We start from the raw sequence: 16,303 nt of genomic DNA, 5'->3' as shown, positions 1-16,303 counted from the left end.
TCTCAGTTGTGTCTTTGTTTCACTGCTGTGTGCAGTGAGGTGCAGAGACGGCACTGACTTGTACAGTGATGTTCAATGGCTTGGTTGCACATTCCAACACTTTAAACTGTGGGTAAATCCATTTAATGTGGCTTTTCCAAAACGCTGGGAAACCAGAATGGGGCTGGGTTGTAGGGTACAACATGATCCCTGTTTGTGTCAGCCCCTGCATGCATAGAACAAGCATATGGCTGTGCCACAGCTGAGCCTTTCCTTCTTCCCCACAGACACATAGAGAACTGGAAGAACTTGCAGACGCTGAACGCTGTTGACATGGAGCTGTACACGGGACTCCAGAGGCTGTGAGTATGTCCTGTGTGTGGTTGGGGAACAGCACTGGGCAGCCTCTTCCTTCCAGCAAAGAGCTGTGGCTTCCCTCCATCAGCTGTGGTGTTCAGAGCATGTTTAAGCTACTGACTGTGATGTATTTTGCTATGAGACTGTGGATGGAGATGAAGTGATTTTTAGTCCTTACTGGGTCTGTTGGAAGGGAGATTGCTAGCTCCTGACAGCTCTGTCAGCACACATCAGCCCTGACCTCTCTCCTCCCCTGCTGTTCTGGTTCTGGGCTCGTGCGTTGTTCTGACTCATTTCGGCCCCACAATGCAAAATTCCAGCTGTCTCCACCGATCCTTCACTGCTGGGCTGTTGGTTCTCATTTAGTGCAGTTACCATCACAGTGCTGCTGCGTGATGAGGGAATCACATCTCCCTGTACAGTGCTCCGAGCACCAGGACAGGTCAACTGTGTGCGTCATGGAGGCAAAGCTCAGGTCCATGAGGCTAAAGGGACTTGCCAGGTGCTTGGGAAGCCTGGCCAAGCGAGGATACTGCCCAGTCTCTTAATTCCTTCTCCTGTATCCTCCTGGAGCTGGGAGTGACCTGGGTGCTGCTTGTGTGAGATGCACAGTGTTGCCCAGGGTTAATCAGAGACTCTGCTAGTGTTTTTAACTGGGAGCTTTCCATCAGTACAGCTTGTGTGTGGGCTGGAGGAGAGGTGTATGTTGCTGAGCGCTCTGTAACCCAACCCCAGCAAGCTGAACTTTTAACACACATACCTTGTAAGCAGGCTGGCTGCTGTTCTCATCTTGCCTAAGAAAGCAGCAGTGGAGTCAAGCGTACATTTGTTTGCAGCAGATATTGATAAATCCTGGTCATAGTGCTGAGAGAGCTTCTCCAAAACAAGATGGGAAGAGGATCCCCCCTTCAACATCCATAGTTCCCTACACAAAATACTTTCCCCTCTTTAGCAGCGCTGCAAGCAGGAGGGGTTTCTCTTAGGTTTGAGGGAGGGGAGAGGGTGGTGCTGGGGTTAGGCTTGCTGCAGGAGCACGCATTGCTGCTTGTGGACATGGAGGGAGAGGAGAGGAGCAGGAGATGCTCTGTGCCACCCCAGCAAGACTCTGTGGATGTGGGGGGAGAGTCTCACCCAACAGCCACTCTGTGCTGAGCCTATGCTGTCGTCATGTCAGATGAAGCTGAAAAGCCCAATCTCCTGTTTGTGTGTGCCTCGGAGAGGCTGTTTGGGAAGAGATGTGCCTCCCCAGGGGGGTGGAATCCATGGCTCCCAGTGAAGCTTGGGTGCCGAGTGCGGGGTTTTAGAGCACTTGTCCACCCTGACTCCATTGCTGCCCTTCTGCATCTCTTTGCAGGACAATCAGGAACTCAGGACTACGAAACATCCAGCCACGCGCCTTTGCCAAGAACCCTCACCTGCACTACATGTGAGTGCCGGCAGCTCCTGCCCTCTTTTCCTTCTGCTCCCTGTGGGACTGCAATCCCCAAAGTGCTTGTTGAGGACATCAGTGGGAGGGAAGGTGTTGTTAGTGGAGAGAGGGAAAAACAATTGTCCAGGAAAAGGCAATGGGCTATGATGCAGGATGGGATGAGGTCCTGCTGGGCAGTTGATGGGTTTAGGTTTCTAATAACTGCCCTGGCTTTGATGGCTGCTCTAATGAGCTCAGCTTCACAGTGAGCAAGGGCACATTTCCCTTTCTGCACGGTTTGGGAGGGGGCACATGCCCCAGCAGACAGCCACATCCTGCCCTGCTCATCAGCTTTTGCGCTTTCCTTGGGCACAGGGCTGCCAGCTCTGCTCCTAATTACTGACTGCTTAAACTGCTCTGGGGTGGGGATGTTTTGTGCCAGAGAGGCTGGAGTCCTGTTATCATGGGACATGGCACAGGCGTCCAGCTGCTGGCTCATTGTTAACCAACAACTACAGTGACCCTGGGAATTCCCACATCTGTGAGGCCAAGGGCACGGATTTCTTTTCTTAGATGGGTATTTACTTTTTTCAAGGTGATAAAGGGAAGCCTGAATTTCAGGCTGGTGTGCAAGCTGCTCCATGACATACCTTGTCAAAGCGACTGTGCCCAAGATCAAACCCCTCTCAGCTCTGGTATAGATAGAAAAGGTGAAAAGTGTGAGAGGCTCCAGCCTGAGGCATGGGGTGGATGGAGAGTATGTGAATTCCTGCTTCTTGGAAATCAATGTTAGTGGCTTCTTTGAAATCAATGCTAGTGGCTTCTTCCATGAAAAATGGCCATAGCGTGCATCAGTTTGAGCCCATGGATGCCTGTGGCCATCAATATGGGCACGTTCCTCAGGGAGGGAGATGGATGCGACCTGCAGAGCAGGATAGATTTATCTTTTGATGTTTGCTCACAGATGATGTGAACTGAAAAACCCCAAAAGCTTCCTTTTTGGAAAACCTGCTACAGTTGCTAAGTGACAGTAAAGTACTTGCTAAACAAGAGATCTGCAGTACCAAGGGGCAGGAATAGTTAAGGGCTTTGTGAGCAAGCACGAGGTCTTTCAGAGTTTAAAGTGCATATTTTGTCATAATAAGCCATCATTAATGCTGACTGCTGGGACTTTCCTGATTTCTGCTCTGTTATTTTGATTTGTAGCATTTGTGTTCTCTGTAGTTGTTTGTTATTGGGAACCTTCTCTCTGAATTCCTTTTCTTCTGATGCTTTTTGGGGGGGATTGTTTGTCAATTGTACAGTTGCTGTTTCTGGGTCTAGCAGATAAAATGGATACTATTTGATTACTGATGAAATTACTTTGAATGTTGTAGTTTAAAGGGCCATGTATGCTCATTTTGAGGCTGAATGTGGTGTTAATGTGCACATATGCAAGTGTTACAGCTTTTTCCAAAAGTGTTTGTTTTTGCCTTTTGATATTACTTTTGAGATTGGGGGGAAAAAACCTCTTACATCCATCTTGTGTCAAGAGTTAAGGTTGGTATGTGGTGATGAAATATGTGTTTGTTTACTTCTTGAGCTGTATAAGATTGATCATGTTTGTAACGTTTTTCTTTCTTTGCCTTGTGAAGCTTGAGGCAAGTAAGTATATTATTTGGTTAGTGTTTGCCAGTGCGTTTTGATGCTCTTCCTGGGACCTGGAAGCATGGATGTTTGCGAGGTGGATATCACCCATGGCACCTAGGGATGGAGACCTGGTGTTTGCAGGGATGGTGGCTCCTTCCTGCTCATCAGAGGCTTTTGGGCCACAGTGCTATTGCTTCCTTGCAGCCAGGTTGCTGCTTCTGGGGTGGCTCCCAAGGCTTTGCACATCCTAGCAGGAAGCCGGTGCCTCCTGGGGTTCTCTTCATGGTTACAGCACCATGAAAACACATCGGGTGCCTCCTTGGCTGCTCTGCAGCCGCTGCCTCCCGGGGAGCTCAGCTCACCAAAGGCCTGACATTTTCTGCAGCTGCTGCACGTAGGAGCCAGGGATAAAGGGATTAATGAAATGTCACTCTGCTGTAAGTTTTGGGCTGCTGTAACTGGGTACAGTAGCTGACAGGAGCATGGGATACTGTCCCAACCTCTTGTGGCAGGGCTGGTTGCACCAGGATGGGTGCGAGGTGGGGACTGTGGGATGGTGTACTTGAAGCTTGTTGAGTTATGACTATTTGTTATTGCTGCTGCTCTGGTTTTCCTTCTTCGCACACTGTTTGGATGGTTGCAGGTGTATCTGAATCAGTAAGGTAGCAAATGAGCCTAATAAATGACAGAGAGGTTTCACTGCCAGGGAGTGTTACCACAGGGTGGAGGAACCTTAGGCTACAGCTTTGCAGGGTGCTACAGAAGGGTCTGAGCAACAGCAGGCATTTTTCCACATGAAGCTTATGTCTGAATTGTGAGGGTTCAAAAGCTGTGTTCTTTCCCCTTTCCCTCCCCATAGAATCCACTAGGTTGGGAAAAAAACCATCCTGGGTTAAATCACAGCTTCCTGCTGAAGTGAGCTTTTTCCCACTGCCTTTCATCAAGGTTTTCTCCTCTCAGATGGAACAGATAACACTGCCTTCTCCCAACAACTTCTACTTCTGTCCTTTCCTCTGCGCAAGCATTTGTCTTCAGCCCCCAGCTGTGCAAGCACAAGCAGATCTTGTAGCCAAGAGTTGTTGTAGTTCGTGTTAGCAGGTGATGCAGGTGAATGTCAGAAACGTTTGGCGTTGACAGAAAACCTCAGTCTTTGGCTTGAGGCTGTACAAGAAGACTTTAGGATGATATGGTTCCTAAGTTCCAGACACATGAACAATCTGAATACGTATTTATTGTGTCACTGTGTTTAGCACAGCTTACTGAGGAAAAAGTCTTGCATGCTTTCCCTCTGCCCTTCTAATAGCACTGAAATGCTTGAGCCAATCTATTTGAACTTGATAGAGGATTACCAGTTATAACAATTTCAAGTTCCTACATGAATCATGACAATGGGGAGACAAATAGTAGAGAAGTTGTAGTGCCTTGTGGGGAAGAATGCAACATTACCGCGTCCCTCTTAAGCACTGGGAAGTCCACAGGGGAGTTCAGGTTCACAGCGCATCAGGAATCGGTGCACAGGAGAGGACAGGACCTGTTTGCTGTTGGCCACAGCGTTCACCCTTTGCTGGCTGTAGGACAGTAGAACTGTGCATGTAGGAGAGGAGGCTCCCAGCTACAAACGTGTAGGTGATACTTAGAACTAGACAAGTTGATGTTTGTCATGGCTGAGTCTCCCTTTACTGGGAAGCAGGTACTTAAGAGACTCTGATTCCCTCTAAATGCTTTCCTGGGCAGCTGCCTACTCAGTGAGGAGGCACTGCCTTGTGTTTGCAGAGGGTAATTGTGCACACCTTATTTATTGTGTAGTTAAAGAAAACAAATTAAGGTTGTGTAATTATAGAGACAGGCACACTTTTAAATAAGGCTTAAGTAGTCAGATTTCTATTTAGAAAATTAATAATTGCTATTTCTGTCTGCGTTCAGAGGCTCTTCTTAAAGTGTCTTCTGGAGGTTTTTACATGCTCTGAATTGGTTTGTGGGCTTGTCAAGACACAGCTCCCATCAAAGAGCGCTCTCAGGGCTGTTTGTCAGAGTAATGATGGGGTTGAGGATCAAGCTTCCTCTTCCAGTCTTCACCCAAGGGTCTTGAAGATGGAGACCCTGGAGTGCTTTGTGCTGAGTGTAACTAGCATTTGAGTGTGGCATGATCACATCACCTGCTCCACAGGTGTTTTTATCTGTGTGATCCTATCTATCAAACATGAAGATTGAGGAGTACCTAGAAGGTTCTGGCAGGGATGCACAGGAGCCTGCTTTGCCTGATGGAAGTCTGAGCTGGCTGATCTGTAGGCTTGTCTTCAGAGGTAAACCTGAGTTGTGACTAGTCTGGAGCCTCCCAGAACCTCTCCTGTAGGTTGTGTTGTCTTCCAACAATAGGGTTAGCTTTCTGTGCTGGTTGGGTTCAGGGCAGTTGTGCTGTATTGTATGAACCCAGTGCCCTGGTACTGAAGGTAGTTTGTAGCTTTGAGATGGGAATTCCCATAGATGGATTATGGTTGTAGGCTGTGGTAGGAGAGAAACTGGGCTGCATCCTCTGAAAATTGAGGTGGCTGGGGCAGCACAAGGTTGGTGAGTTGCTTTCTGCCCTCTTCAGTGTTGTTTTAGGACAGTACTTGATGCCCCCTAACAACTGAGGCTTGTGAGCTTTTGAAGGGCTGCAGACAACTGTCTTGCAAGGGTGGCAAGGTTCACCTTCTTTGGTCTGTGTGTTTGGGATCTTGAGGTCTTACACTAAATAAAGAAATAAATGAAATATCAGATGCTGAATTATTGGAGGTAAAGCAGTGTTTCCTCTTGGTCACAGCTTGAGGGTCATTTTCCCCTGCTTTGTGGTTAATGATCTATTGCCTTTTTCTGAAAGAACCGTTTTTTACATATGAAGAAGGGTTAAACTGTTTTGCTCTCTTCTGTAACCAGCTCCAGGCCCTGTGACTGCCTGCAACTCTGTGCTTGATTCCAGATATCCTATTACCCTTCCTCCCCCTTCCTGGTGTTTTCTCCCTGCTTTGTCCTTTCATCACTGCACTGCTGTCATCCCCATCCTGGCAGTCTCCTAACCCAAACTGGCATGTGTTAATTGCTGTTGATTTCCCATCCACACTCTAGAGTCACTGCAGCCTAACAAGTCTGTGTACATCAGCCAGGGCACAGTATATGACTATATGTAAGCTCTTAGCTCACTGAAGGGTGAAGTAAAATGCATTACCCAAACCACATCCTTAATCGTTTAATGCATTTTGGTTTGCATTTGTGAAGGACTAAATAAGAACTGGATTTCTCTACGAATATAGGCAAAATAAGAAGTATGAGATGTAAAGAGCCTTTGATTTCCATTAGGTGAATGTTCCTTTACTGTCCCTAATGAGGCAGACAGCTTGGGCACCCTTTGATTCCCATTTTTACTCTAAGGATATTCCTGCTCCAACCCATTCTAGAAGCAAACCTCTGTGCTACAATTTATATAGGGAGTCATTTTCCCCCTCATGACTTCAGTTGTTCTATAAAATGCTGGGCATGCTTGTAGTGCAGTCACTAAAACAAACAGCAGGAACATCTCCTTTGCTTCCATAAGCTTTCCTGTTCTACCTCCATCTGCATTGTCCCCTGGATGCCAGTGTCCTTGCTGTTATGCTAATCAGCAGCACTGGTTTGGTGTCATGTTTATTCCCAATTGTTACCACAGGTAACAGTTAACTGTAATAAGCAGTTAACTGCAGCAATTCTTTTTCTGCAGCAGCAGAGGTAGGTCCCGTGTTTTACCAGCCATTGTACACGAGGCCAGAGGAGAGACCAGTTCCCTGCAGGACTATGGTTTTCCTTCAGGCTGGGTTGAAATCGTTTGACCTGCATTCAGAGGGCTGGTAACTAATTCCTGGCTGCAGGCTGCTTCACTCAGCCATGGAGAAGGGTTTATTGTGTTGTAATAGGAGGTGGAATGGTGAGTTTGTGACTGCTGTACTCTAGTGGGACCCAAGAAAGTTTCCAACTCAAGCACTGTGCACCTTGAGGCAAGGGTTGTCCTGTCTTGGTTCCTCATCTGAAAACCTGGAATAATAACCTGTTTTCTCTTATTTTATATATTTGCACTGTAACACATTGCATAGTTTCTAGTTGAACTGTGGGATGCTGTTGCAATGTGGGATGAGTTATAATAACACTATCACAAATACCTTCCTTCCTTTGAAATGTCAGTGTGTTCTTTCCAACAGCATGTGTGCCTATGAGACTTACTTCCCTTTCTGAAGTTTGATCAATTGTCTCTCAACAGACATGTGAAATGGGATGCTGTGGTTCTGCCAATGTCCTGGGTTTTTCTATCCCATCTTAAAAAAGTCTGCAGATGGGATGTTTTGAATCATGCATGGGTGTGTCTTTTTACAAGCCTTGTTTCAGGATTGAGGTAAAATGTGTACTTTAGACTACTTGTGGTGTTTTGGTGGGTTCATTCTCTATGACGTAATCCTTGCTGTGCAACAACAGCTTGATGGATGTTTGATTCTGAGCTTCCCTTCAGAGAGAGGACAGACATTCCTCTTGAATGTGACCCTGAAGATGAAGGGTACTTGTGTCTTGGTTAACCTTTACCACATCTGTGATCATCAGCAGCACAGAATGAGCTGATTTCTGGAGATTTGGGCATGATAAGGACAAGATCTGGTTCCTAGGCTTCTGTGGTCACTTTGCATCATCCTCTTGCTTGTCCCCCAAACCCTGTGGCTCAGTTGATTAGATGTTTGTACAAGAAGCATGTTTTAACTGCCTGTGCCAGTGTAAGTGGTGCTGTACAGGGAGGAAGATCCTCTCCAAGAGGGACATGAGGACATGAAAACCGGTTTGAAAACTTCTGGGGAGGAAAGTGAACAATCACGGCAGGACGAGTGAAAGTTTCAGTGACCACACAAGTTACCTCACCTGGGATTTTAATCTCCATGATACTGTTTTACTAACAGTGTGATTGCATGGCTGATTCTCCCTTTTTGATATACAGGCAATAAGCACCAGAGCAGAAAAATAGAAACATTAACATCATATGTTATTTGAGCAATAAGATAGGACAGGGCGTGAATGATGGGACATTAATTCATGATGGTATGTGACTAGGCAAGAATTTAAATGTCATGAGTTAGGCAGTGGTGTGTTTTATTGGAATTATAAAATCTTACATGAAAACTGGCAGAGGCGGGTGGAGGTTCCCACCACCCCGTCCCTCATTTGTGAAGGGATGAGCTGCGAATTCTGTTGGCTGCAAGAGCCTGTGGGGTATTTACAAGGCTGCCAGTCACAGACAGAGATCTCCCGGCCCCCGGAGCGGTGGGTAGCCGTGTCTGAGGTCATGGTGACCAGCAGCTCTGCAGGAGCCCACGGGTGTTTGTGGGGTGGGACCCTGCCAAGCTCCATGCGCCCCGCGGGGCCGCGCTTCAGCACCACGGACAGGGGCGGCAGCCTCCGGTCCTCCCTGCCTGCACCAGCAGCCTACTGCCTTCCAACCCAGATGCTGGGCTTTCCTGCTTGGAATCATAGAATCCACTAGGTTGGAAATGACCTTTAAGATCATCAAGTCCATCCGTTACCATGGCACTGCCAAGTCTGCCCCTAAACCATGTCACTACTGGCCTTATCTACATGATCTTTAAACACTTCCAGAGACAGTGATTCCACTGCTGCCCTGGGAAGCCTGTTCTTGCTTTCCAGCCTCCAACCCAGACCTGGCCTTCCTGCCAGTGACTGGGTCTCTCTGCCTTCCACTCTCTAGATTTACAGCCTCCCTGCCTCTAACCCTGCTCTCCACCCTCCTGTCTTTGCCTGAAGCTGGTTTTCCCCAATCCCAGATCAACTCTGACCTCTTGGTCAGCCTAGAAGCAACCCCAGCCACCCTTCCTGCAGCATGGGCCCTGGCCTCTAGCCTCATCCAGGCCTCCTGGCCCTTCCTGTCTCTTTGCTTGAAGTCTGGCCCCTGACCCAGCCTCCCTTCCATACCCTTTGTGCAGCCCCAGCCTGCAGCTTGGCCTCCCTGCATGCAGCCCCTTTGCATTCTCTTGGAACAAACTCATTTCCCTTCCAGCCCCAGCCAAGCACCTCAGAGCAGTGAGTGGAGCAGTAGCTGTGCACAGCTGGCTGCAGCTGTCAGCTGGATCAAGACATTAGATGTAAGCCCACCAGAGGCCTGGCCAGCTTGATTTCACCGCCAGCAGTGCCTTTCTTCTTCCATTTCTCCTCCTATGCAGCCAGTCTGCCAAGGTGCCTGTTTGACAGATGCAGCACAAACTTTCTGAACTGCAGTGGCTCCTGGCACTGGCTTTGTTCTGCAGCATGAATGGATTCATCCTGCAGCACTGCTACCTGGCTGCTGGCTGTGGGTGTCTCACATGAGTAGTTCTGTAGGAGATCTGCCATGCATCCTCCCTGCAACTGCAACCCGTGGGCTTTGGTTAAATGTTTGTTGTATCCAATTGTGTGTGTTGATAATTGTGTGTAATTTGCTGTCTCAGAATAAGAAAAGAATGCCTGCTGCAGTCTGAAGTACTCAGTGCTTCATGATGATTAGTCTTTTCAGTTGAAAATATTCTTCACAGTGGCCAGTGTTTGAAGATAAAGGGTAGGTGAAAGATACTTCTCCTTTTTAAGTACATAATGTGTTGGGAAGAACAGGAAAAATGTAACTACTGTGTCCAGACATTCTTGTGTTTTCCTCGACAGAGCTAATTGTCAAAAACAAAACATGCTTCTGCTTTTGAGGTGGTAATAAGCAAGGAGTGCAGCAAGCAGGCTCTGCTGGACTCTGCCTGTATTAAGTCATCAACAGTTCTCTGTCTCCCTAAGCCAAGTGTATCCGGGCTCTAATGAGGCACATGGTAGCACTGCTGTGGTGCAGGTGCAGGTGGGTCTCTATTCAGAGCATTACATGTGTGCTCAGTTGCAACAAGGAGCATTTCTGCCTCAAATGCCATGCCCATGCTCAGGCATGCTCCAGGTGCCTTCTGCTTCCCTGCTCCACATCTCCACCAGCCCCTGGAGGGAAGCAGCAGCCTGGTGTAAGGCAGATCCCTGCTTGATGCTGTCTGTCTCCTATGCTGAGTGTTTCTCTTGCCGTTTGATGAGGCATAGCTGGAGCACATCAGTCTTGCCTCCCACTGTGGCCAGGAGCCTCCACACAGCATGGGATATGGCAGCTGCCATCTCTGCTGGCTGACAGCATGGTCCCTTTGGTCCCCACATATGCACATCCCCATTCCAGCACACTGCCTCTGTGTGCTCCCCAGCTCTGTTCCCTTGTGGTGTCCATCTGCTTCTCCCATGCTGTGGGTACAGGTAGCTCTGCTTCCCGCTGAGGTGGGGCGAGTGCTGTGGGCTGATGGCAGGCTTTCTTTTCATTAGCTGGTGTAAACACAGCTCTTTGGCAGCAGCCTGCTTTCCTGAGCCCAGGAAGAGCATTTTTCCTTTTATCTATAATTTAATGAAGTGTCAAGCCACTGAAGTTTTAACGGTAATAAGCAGCAGAGGAAATTTATTTATTCACTGCAAAGGTGGGTTTCATTCCAGGGCTGTGGGGGTTTTTATGCTTCTCTCACAAGAAACGTTGGCTGCTCATGCAACCCCCCTTCCAGCATGCTCAAGTGACCGTCCCTGTGAAGCTCACCGCTGCAGTTCCTGCCTGGCTGGGTGGCTTTCCAGCACCTTTCCCACACAGAACCTGTGGGCCAAGTGAACTGGGAAAGGAGAAGCAAGGAAAATAGAGTGAGGTGGGAGTATTCATGTGCTTGGTGAGGTGTAATGGGAGAAAAGGAAGTCACGAGTTCCCCGTTTTTCACTTTCTCCTGTTGCTGTGCATCATTTACATCTGCTTCCCAGACCAGCCTCTGTGATGGATTTGACTGCTGAGGAAAACCAGGGAAAGGCTTTTTTGGGATTGCGTGTAGCACTTGCCTTCTGTCAGCCTATGAAGCTGCCAGTGGTGAGTGGGGGCAAAAAGTAGATCTATGTCATATGGAAGGACCAGGACTCCTTCCTAAGGTGCAGGAAAGAAAGGAGAGGAGCCTGGGGATGGTCAAAGATGAGCAAGTGCAGTGATGTGGCTGTGGAGGGATGGAGACCAGTCTGGAGACAGAGGGCTGCAAAAAAGGATTAGAAAAAGGAGTCATTGGGAAAGGAGGTTGAGATGGAGCAGAAGGGGAATGGGACATAGAAAAATGATGGGGAAAATGGAACTGGAGAGGAGAGAGAGAGAGGTTAACTGGGATAGGGAAGAAGCATGTATGTGGGGAAGCTCTGCAGAGGAGGAATCAAATATAAGGGGGAAATGGGTTTACTAGCAAATGCTTGGGAACCATGCCTCTGAATTAACCAGAACCTTCCTCTCCTCCTTTGATGTGGCTTTGGAGGCAATATTAGAACCTCCTAATTATTTTTCTTGGACGAGTTTTGCTATCCTGATGATATTAATTATTCTTAAAGGTCAACAGCCCTCACTTGAATCCCCTTCTGTTCTATCATGTAATCAGTTAATTAATTGGAAACCATTTAGCAGTGTCTGCCGAGAGCTTAGCCTGCCTTATGCCCTGTTGTTTTGCTATTGCTGGGATATATATATATATGTGTGTGTGTGTGTATTCATATTTGTACTCTTCCTTTCTTCAGAGGCTCTGCAGAGCGCTTAGCACCATCCCAGCCATTGCAGCCTGTGGCACCCCTCAGGCAAATTTGGGCTCAGGCCTAACTGTTACTTTTCTCTTTCCTAACCTCCAGCAAGAGCAGTGTGTTGAGATTACTCAGGGCTTATTGATTTCTGGGCATCTAAGTAGGGGAGTTTATTTCAGTTTAAATTTGATGCAGGAACCCTCTAACAGCTGAGAGAACAGCCAGAGTTCAAGAGGGAGAAGAAGGACCAGACCCTATCCCAAACCATCTGTGCTCCATGTGTTGAAGTTGAGGCTCTGTTGTGGACCTTGTCCAGCTCTCCCAGTGCCTGCCTGTGCATTGGGGGGGGCTCTTGATTACCTGTCCTTGCTGCTTCAATCTATTCAAAGAGGGGAGGTGGTTGGAAACACTTGGAGCCTGGGAGGGTGCATGTTTGGGGTCTAGATTCAGCATGTACTTGGAGATGCTGGCTAATGTCTTTTAAGTACAGCTCTCCTTCCCCCAGAAACACAGAGTGATTGGGTTTGCTCTGAGTCCATAGGAAACCTGTGAGTAGGAGGCATTCCCCTGTCATCCTCTGTTCCTAGCTTGAAGAAACATACAATTTGAAGCAAACAGGCAGGATAAACGCAACCCCTCACTGGAGCTGGCAGCTGGCAGCCCTTATTCTCAATCAGCACATATCTCCAGTGCTATTTCTGCGCGCTGAAGCAGGAGAAAAGCCGAGCGTACAGTTACATTTCAGGACTAATGGATCTAAAATTACTACATTTTGGGAGAGAAGAGATGGGGTGGGGGCCGAGCAGCCCTGAGGACATCTCGGCTGCAAGAGAGCAGCGGTTGGGAAGGGCTGTTGCCCGCTGCAGGTTGATGTTTCTTTTCCTTGAGAAGAAGACTGCATGTTCCATGGATGTGGTTGGACTCTGCCCTGCAGGGAAGCTGGCAGGAAAAGGAAAAGCAACTGCAGGGCTGACCCAGCTTTTAACCTTTCCTTGAGTCCTCTGAGAGCCCAGATGTCTTTGGGAAGAGCAGTGGAAACTGCACACAAGGGAGAGATGAGTGCAGTCCAGAGGGCCAGATCCCTGTGTCTGATCTGCCTCAAAGCATAGGGGATGCCATTACCCACACCTGCTGACTGCCTCCCATCTGTAGTGTGTGCTGAACCAAAACTGTGAGCAACAATAAGCTCTGAGGTGTGATTTGTCTCCAAACAAAGCTTTGTGCAGCTTGGAGATGTTTCAGAGGAGATGACTTGGAGGGTGTGGAAGCATCATGGGGTTGGAGATGGCCTTTAAAGTGTTTTGGGATGGGCTGGGATGAAGGCAGCAGCAGGACTGGCTGTCTGCATTGGCAAAGGCAGTGGGAGGAGAGGCGTGGGGTGGATGTGTCACTGGCACCAGCCATGGGAGCCCTGTGATGGAGGCGTGGTGTCTTTTGTCTTCCTGCTTGCTCTGCAACTTCTGTTTTGTAACGCTGTTGTTTAAAGGACAATGCAGGAGACAGCCCCTTCCACCTCCTTCAGCCCTGTTTCAGTGACAGTTGGGATATTACTCATTGAGGTTGTGCAGTTGGCAAGTAGAAGGGTTGGTGGTTTTTCCTCCAGTATCGCATATTCAGGGCTAGCTGGTCTAGGCCTTGTGGGTCACTGATGATGATCTCTTGTGATATGGGATGCTTTGAGTTTGGGAAATTATTGGAAAGTCTTACTCTAGCATTAAAACAAGTTCAAACTTGAGGGTAATGAGATGATGATGTGATGGGATACACTGTGTGACAACCCACAGGGCAGTACCTGTGGGTATGAGAGAAGAATTACACTATCCAAACTCACAGAGGAAGATTGAACCTTGGAGGCTTTTTGATTCTGCTGCTTTTGGGATCCGTAAAGACCTGGGTGTTGCTAAGGGGTTGCTTGAAGAGTAGAACTGGACTGTAGGTAATGCCAGGACAAGGCTGGAGAACCAGTAAGACAGTGTAAACTATCTTACCCATCCATAGCACCAATACAAATGTCCTGGTGCTGAGTCCAGACAGGGAGCACAAATGGGAGAGCTGCTGGTGGCTGTGAAATCTCAGGCTGATCAATTTAACACCATCTCCCATTCTATCGCTGCTTTCTGGGCACATGAGGCTTGTCTGTGCTTGGCATCACACAGGGCTTTTGCAGGCTCCATCTCAAGCGCCTTGTGCTGGGGCTTGGTGCTGAGCTGTCGGAGGTTTCAATCGAGTCTAATATTTGCAGAGCCTGATTTGGGGTGGAGGGGCTGTAATGCCACAGCTTCTGGGGTCATTTTAGCACATTCATTAAGGGAGGACAGTACATTTTTCCCGTTAATGAGCAAAGCTGCTTACTAAACAGGAAAAGCAGGGAGGGGAAAGGAGAGGGCAGGGCAGGCGATGGGGAGTGTAATATTGCTTTTAGAGGTCACTGGAGTTATCTGGCAGGGACAAGCAAGCCCCAGAGTGACTTTCCAGTGTATCTCTGGTTCAAACCCAAAGCTTTAGCAGCTTTGCTGCAGAAATGAAACCAGGATGGAGCTACCCCTACAGCAGCATGAGAAGCTGTTGACGTTTTCCTCTCCCATGGCCCTGAGCACCCACCAAGGTTACAGTGAGGTGATGCTCCATCCCTGGCAGTGTTCAAGGCCAGGCTGGATGAAGCCTTGGGTGATATGGTTTAGTGTGAGGTGTCCCTGCCCATGGCAGGGGGTTTGGAACTAGATGACCTTAAGGTCCTTTCCAACCCTAGCTATTCTATGATTCTATGATGAGAAGCACCCATTGTGCCCAGAGCACAGGGAATATCAATGGAGTCCCACACAATACTAGTGGTATACCCATCACTGGGGACTTCAGTTGAGGTTATGCATCTCTCCTTTCTGCCAGGCAGTCTCTTGTGCTCCATCAGCCCCAGCTGCTTTGTGCAGTTAATCCCCCCCAGTCAGGGCTTTCAGTGGCACTGTGTTATTAAAACGTGTGAAAAACTGCCCCCATGCAGAAGTAGATGTGTCAGAGTGGAAACATCTACTGGAGTGGAGGATGGAGATGGGTGGAGGAGGAACAGGCACAGAGGATTCCTCCCCAACAGCAGTGTTTCTGTCATTGCATTGAGCTGAGCTGCGTAATATAGCTTACAGTTTAATTACAGGGGCTCCTTGTTGGTGTCATTAATGAGGCAACTGGCTTAATTTAGCAGAATAAAAATGGCTTTTGTAGTGGAAACACTTTTGGCTGCTGGGTAATTGAGGGAAAAGAAAATGTGCCGTCTTCTCTTGCACTGAAGTCCACTTGTTCTGGGCTCCACTCATGCTCCTCTTTGTCCCCTGTTCTGGGCTCCGTTCAAACTCCTCTTTGTCCCCCACACCTACCCATCCCTTTTTAAACACAGGAGCTTGTTCAGCAGATGAACCTCCATGGCCCCGTCTATGGCTCATGGACTGGGACAAAATGGCAATGGTCACCTCACCAGCAAGGTCTCCCCAGTGCCTGCAGGAGCAGGGAGAGAGTGTGCAGGACACAGCATGTCCCCTCCTGAAATGGAGGAGGATGAGTGGAGGAAGGAGGAAGAATGGATACTTTGCTGTCAGTGATAATGTCCTGCCTCTGACGCATGTCTGGTTGCTGGTGGACAAGGCTGGTGGGGATATGTTGTGATCATAAGGAGTATGGCTGCTGCTGCAGGAGGAGAGTGGAGTGGTGTTGAGCCTGAGTCATGGGTGGGTTGAGAGTCAGCTGCCCTAGACCTGGTCCAGAGAGCTCCTTCCAACACCCTCCCACTAACCAACTCTTTTGAAACCTGTTCCAGAATGGCTTTTCCCATGTGGGTCCCTGGCAACTGTGTCTAAAGATTTCTAAAGACTGTCTCCATACAAAATAGCACCCTGTGAGTGATGGACAATATGTCCCAGGGCAAGAAGCAATATGGATATGTTCAAGGAACACTGATGGCAGGTCTGTCCTGAGAGAGACAGGCTCCTGTTTGTTTCCTGCTAAGAAATATACAGGGAAGGCATTTTGCTTCCCTCCCCCTGTGTTTCTTCCATGTGTGATGTGCTATATTTATTACAGGTGGAGCTGATGCATAGCCTGCTATAAAGGTTCTCTGGCATGCTCCACTATAGGGCTGCTTCCACTTTCCTATAACTCTGCCAGGTTTTCATTGCTCAGGCTGAAGCTTTCTGTGTTGGGTGTCTGCTCCTGGCTGAATTGTTTTTCTTTTTATTGCTTCTTATTTCTTTCTAGTTTCAAATAAAAACCTGCTCAAATGTTTGAGGTGGTGGCAGAACGGGGGGCACC

General features: G+C 48.3%; 1 protein-coding gene across 5 annotated transcripts in view; it reads left to right on the top strand.

Annotated features, from left to right (window-relative positions):
• NTRK3 (neurotrophic receptor tyrosine kinase 3) overlaps positions 1-16,303 on the top strand; it is a 203,856-nt gene that overhangs the window by 32,490 nt on the left and 155,063 nt on the right. For all 5 annotated transcript variants that reach the window (XM_005148762.3, XM_005148765.3, XM_005148764.4 and 2 more), the window contains 2 exons: positions 267-341; positions 1,691-1,762. In XM_005148762.3, the coding sequence (XP_005148819.2) occupies positions 267-341; positions 1,691-1,762 (147 nt within the window). The remainder of the gene's footprint in view (positions 1-266; positions 342-1,690; positions 1,763-16,303) is intronic.

The sequence above is a fragment of the Melopsittacus undulatus genome, chromosome 9, assembly GCF_012275295.1.
Source record: "Melopsittacus undulatus isolate bMelUnd1 chromosome 9, bMelUnd1.mat.Z, whole genome shotgun sequence".
In the NCBI taxonomy this organism is placed as follows: Eukaryota; Metazoa; Chordata; class Aves; order Psittaciformes; family Psittaculidae; genus Melopsittacus; species Melopsittacus undulatus.
Note: the sequence above shows the minus strand (reverse complement) of the source record. Positions and strands in the feature narration are given on the sequence as shown.